The sequence below is a fragment of the Humulus lupulus genome, chromosome 3, assembly GCF_963169125.1.
Source record: "Humulus lupulus chromosome 3, drHumLupu1.1, whole genome shotgun sequence".
Classification (NCBI taxonomy): domain Eukaryota; kingdom Viridiplantae; phylum Streptophyta; class Magnoliopsida; order Rosales; family Cannabaceae; genus Humulus; species Humulus lupulus.
This window is the reverse complement of record NC_084795.1, coordinates 281,737,142-281,742,571: the sequence shown is the minus strand read 5'-3', so window position 1 is coordinate 281,742,571 and position 5,430 is coordinate 281,737,142. Positions and strand designations below refer to the sequence as shown.

Here is a 5,430-nt window from a genome sequence, read left to right as displayed (position 1 = left end):
CAATTTGGAATAGATTATAATTAATGAATTCATTGTATACTGAGAGAGAGAGAGAGAGAGAGAGAGGTGAGTTGTAATTAATTAATTAATTAAAAAAAGAAATAAGAGAATTCTAATAAGCAAGACATATGGAATAATTGGGGTGGGTGACTTTGGACACAAGATTTAGGATTTGATTAATTCAAGAAGCCAATGATTAATATTAAACTCTTATTATTATCTCATTATGTTTTTCTGTGTTTTTATAAAATTAGAGAGAGACACAGAGGCATCTACTGCGTAGATTCAGGAATGATTCACATGACTCTTTTTTATTATTCCATTCATTATCTCAAATAGTATATATACATATATATCTATATATAGAAATTTTTCATATACGGGTGGTTCACCTTAACCTCTCTAAAACTATCTGTCAGATTCTCGATATTATAACTATTTAGAGCATCAATGTGATTTTTGGAAAATTCTGAATAATTTATAGTATCGAAAATTAGGTTCAAATATATAGTTACACGCGTGACTAATTTTTTGTATATAAGTGAAAAACAATATATTTGAACCTAATTTTCAGTACTGTAAATAATTCAGAATTTTCTGAAAATTTGCAGGTTGCTTTAAATAACTAAAATATACACGGTCAAAAAAAAAATCGCACCGAAAACTGTTCACGAGTCAAGAACACTGAAGAATTCTACCGATAAAGCTTAAAGTGAAACTCATATAAAAAAATTGTCCAATATTTATATCTATAGTACTATATATATACTTCATTTAATTGCCCAAGTAATTTTATTATTATTCAATATTATTTGAATTTTTATTTTATATAATATAATTACTTAATCCCTAAAGGGTTGTAAGACCAAAAAAAATGATAATCTTTGCATATTTTAATTTAGTTTTTTTTTTTTTTTGTTAAATTAAAGAACTTAAAATTGTATATATGAGAAATAAAGGGTTTGCAATAATTTGTACAACATAATTATTATATGTATGAGGGTCTTATTTAAAACCCTTTAGATGAGTTAGGTACACTAATAAAAGCTTTTTTTTTCACATGAAATTTAAACAATACTAAATATACATGAATTTATAATGTTTGCTATTAGGACCATTTTAATTGATAATAATAATAATGACATGGTAAAATCTATAAATAATATGTAAAAATGAATTATTACGATCGATAATTTACACTTTTAGTAATAATGTTAAACAAAATCTTCTCATTCAAGATTCATTGATCTGATAAAAGACAAGACGAGCAACAACACGGTCTATATGATCTTTTATAATGAGAACACACTCGATCGATCAAAGTACACCAACTCAACTCGTGATGCAATTTCACTCGAAATTTCAAAGCATATTTGTCCTAATAATAGATTCCATCTCTTTTTTAATTTTTTTAACAAAGTCAATATTTGAACTCACAAGAAAAAACAATTATGAACATTTTTTTCTTTTTTTTTTTTGTTTTGATAATTAATTACTAGATCTCGTACAAAGGTAAACCCAAAATATCGGCAGAAAATTTCCAAAACGTACTATAAAAATTAGAATATTAGATTGAGATAGAAGAGCAACACTATATTGGATAAAAAAGTAGCTAATATCCAAAAATCAAACTGTAGCAATATGAATTAATAATAATGAATAATTTTACAAAATAAACTGGCACAACTAAACAAAAAATAAAAAGGGAAAAAAATCATCACTATTATAATGAAAGAATAGATTTACATGAAGTGAACAATAATATTCATGAAATCTTTTCTCTTCTTTGTATATATGTCTAGCTCAACAAGTAAAAATGATCTGTACTTGTAAAAAAAACTCAAATAAAAATAACAATAATATCATCATATATGATATATACAAGTGTGTATGAATTAATTAAGTCATGTGTAATGATCCAAATAATCAAAGCAAGCCCTTTTTTTTTCTGACTAAATACATATCTATGATCACATGATATGGTGATCATGGATATGTATATAAATCACCTAATAATTAAGAAATGAAGTAATTAAGCAACTAATTAATAATCAAGAAAAAAAACATGTAGAGCTAGCAGTACGTACGTACACACCTCGATCTCCCTATTCATCAAACGATCATAATCAATCTCTACGTGTTAAAAAAGTAATCTTGATCAGTAGTATATCATCATCACAAGCCATCCCAGAACACAGCATCTTGATCGTCAAATCCCGAGATGAGTCCAACATGAAACGACGGCGTATTAGTAGCAGTACTGTTCTCCATATGATCAGCTTGCTTGTGAGAAACGACAGAAGAAATCTCTGTCGTGTTATTGTTCATGTTGTCCGTACTCAGACCAGTATCATCCTGAGACACGCTAACCAGTGACTCGTGATTAGACATGTTATTAGAGAATTGCTCCACCTTGCAATGGTCCAGACGATGATGATGATCATAACCCAGATTGGGATTGTTGTTATTGTTATTTCCTTGAAAGAAATTGGTGTTGTTGTAGGGTAAGGAGTTTTGGACTGGGATCATCATGTGTTGAGAGTAGAAGCTAGAAATATTGGCCGGGTTTTGTTGGGATGGTGAGTAGTAGAAGTAGTTAGATGTCGTTTGTCTGAAATGGTTGTCGTTTGCGTAGTTGGTGGTGGTGGTGGTGTTGGTGGTGGTGGTGGGATTGTACGGCGGAGGGTCATCGGTGAGAGGTGGGAGTGAATTTGAACAGTCCAACATGTCATCAACTCCAAGAGAGTTGATTCTCAACAAGCCATGAGGAATAATATTTGGGCTGAAATTATTCATTTTCTTGTTGATGTTGTTGTTGTTTCCCATGTTCTTGTGGAAAACTCGGCACACAACCCATTCATCCTGAAAAAAAAAATTACATATAATTAATTAAAGATGATTAAGTAGTAAAAGCTTCTTTAATAAACTTTTATAACACAACTAATAAAGCAAAGATAAAAAAAAAAAAAGGACCCCATGAAAGCAAACTTTCAACAAACACATAAAGTACTATTTCAAAAAATATCAAAAAGATTTCATCGTCATCGTCACCGTGATCTTGATCATGTAAAAGAATTATCAAGATGATCAGAGAAATGATTTATAGTTTACCTTAGCAGATTTTGGAAGATTGTAGTAAGAGAATTTTCCTTCGAGACGGTATTCATGCATGACCCAGTTAGACTTCTCTCCTTTTGGGGCTCTTCCCTTGTAAAACACCAGAGTCTTCTTCATCCCAACAAGGCACGAAGAAGAAGACGAAGAAGAAGAAGAAGACCCTTTAATGTTCCCTTTAAAAATCTCCTTATCTTTCCCGGTGGCCTTCCAGTAGCCGGACTCCGTCGCCCGGTTGGTTCTCATTCCGGTGGGGTACTTCCGGTCTCTTTGGCAGAAGAAGTACCACTCCTTCTCACCCATCTTCGCTCTCTCTGCAAATTCAAACACACACAATTAGTCAATAATCAACTAATCAAAAAAAAAAAAGATAACTAATCAACAAGATTTCGAGATGACTTACTGGGCAAGTCCCAAGGCTCGCACTTATTCAAATCAGCATCGCCAATGGCACTAGCGACGAAGTTACTGTTCATGACTTTCTCGGTGAGATAACAAGTAATGATCTCTTCGTCCGTGGGATGAAATCGGAACCCCGGCGGCAGATCGATCAGGTCCCGATCTTCAACCGACGACGATCCACCTTTGCTCGCAGCCACACAACCTTCTTCCATGGCAACTATATATATATATATTTGGTATTTGGATTATGAATAATTGAGGAAAACGACTATGAGAGAATGAGAATCTGAAACTAACAAAAAGAGAGAGAGAATTTGATTTGATTTGAATTGGAAAAGAGGAGAGAAGTGTTAAAAGAAAGTGGAGAAAAGGGAAGAGAAAGGGTTTATATAGAGAGAGAAGAGGAGGCTTCTTCGTCTTCTTCGTCGTCTTCTTCTTCTTCTTCTGGTTCAAACAGCTAAGCTTCTTAGTTCTCTTTATTCTTCGATGAAAGATCCGTGGTCTGCAAGGCACTTACTCAGGAAGCCATATTTTATTTTTATTTATTTTTATTTTTATTTTTTTTTATTTTTTATTTATTTTTATTTTTATTTTTATTTATTTATTTAAAATTGGTTTGTCCTTTGTGATTATGTGGGTGTGGCTTCTCAGCCATCTTACTATCTACCTCTTTGAAAATCAATGTGAAAATTATTAACAAATTCCTAATTAATTCAAAATAAAGGAGAAAACCTTTTTATTTTTATTTTTAATTTGACTTTTTGGTCTTTGTTTCAATTATAATGTTTATTACCATTTGGTCCTTATAGTTTTAATTTTGACAATTAAGATCTTAATTCTAGTGATGCACAGGGAATTGGCGGAGAAAGCTCCCCCGTTCCTGCCCCGTATTTGTCGGGATGGAGCAGGGAATCCCAATAAAAAACCTATTTATTTATAAAATTAATAAACATAATTAATTATATGTAAATTTGTGATTTAAAATAGTTAATATTATCCCAAATAAAAATTAAAATATTAAAAAAATTACTAATATATTACAATAACATATAAAAAAATATATATAAAATACATATAAACTATTATAAAAATATATAATAATTTAAACGATGTCCTGTCGGGGAAGGGAGTGTCATCCTCGCACCCGCCCCATTTAACATTCGGAGATTCAAAATTATCTTCATCCCTGCCACGTTCCCCATTTAAATGGGAATTCCCCGCCCCATTAAGGGCGGGTCCCCACGGGCCCATCCCACTAAGTTAATTCCTTAGCAATTAGGGCATTTTTTTTGCCAAAATAATTAAAGAAAATTATACATATTTTTTTTCTTTCTTCTATCCTTTAAATTGATTGACTTTTTTTTTTCTATTGTACTACAAAAACAGTCGTAGCAAGATCAATTTTTTTTCCATTACTTTTTTTTTTAACTATAGTTATCATAAAAGATTTTAATTGCTAGAGGATTCTAAATTTCAAAACTTTGAGGATCAAATTGCAAATAAATGGTATACAAAACCGTTAAATATTTATTTATTTATTTTATAAAAGTGTTAGTGGAACCCTATATTTTATTAGAGATATATGTGTAGTTAATATACTACTTTTCACATTAATTTTTGTTTTTATATTTTATTTTTAAACCTAACCTGTAATTTGGTTTGGAACTTTTATCATAAAGTCTCTCTATTCAGCTGTTCAACCATTCCCATAGAAACTTTCTCAACTTCCTTTCTATCTTTTGGAAAATTACATTATTATTCAACCTAATTCCTCACCTCTTTTTTTAATTTTTTTACTACATTATTTTGTCAAAAATAGATTCTTAGCTTGGTTTGGTTTATTCAATTTTGAGTTTTCTCTCAATTATTTTTCAATATCAGTTTGGACCTTCGATTTTAAACAATTACTAATAA

At 30.7% G+C, this 5,430-nt stretch overlaps 1 protein-coding gene across 1 annotated transcript; it reads right to left on the bottom strand.

Annotated features, from left to right (window-relative positions):
* Positions 1 to 1,844: 1,844 nt before the first annotated feature.
* Positions 1,845 to 4,010, bottom strand: LOC133824710 (NAC domain-containing protein 87-like). Its single transcript, XM_062257677.1, has 3 exons — positions 3,518 to 4,010; positions 3,112 to 3,428; positions 1,845 to 2,862 (listed from the first exon to the last, which is right to left on the bottom strand). The coding sequence occupies exons 1-3, from the start codon at positions 3,726 to 3,728 to the stop codon at positions 2,176 to 2,178; spliced, it is 1,215 nt and encodes a 404-aa protein (XP_062113661.1). The 5' UTR covers positions 3,729 to 4,010; the 3' UTR covers positions 1,845 to 2,175.
* Positions 4,011 to 5,430: the final 1,420 nt, after the last annotated feature.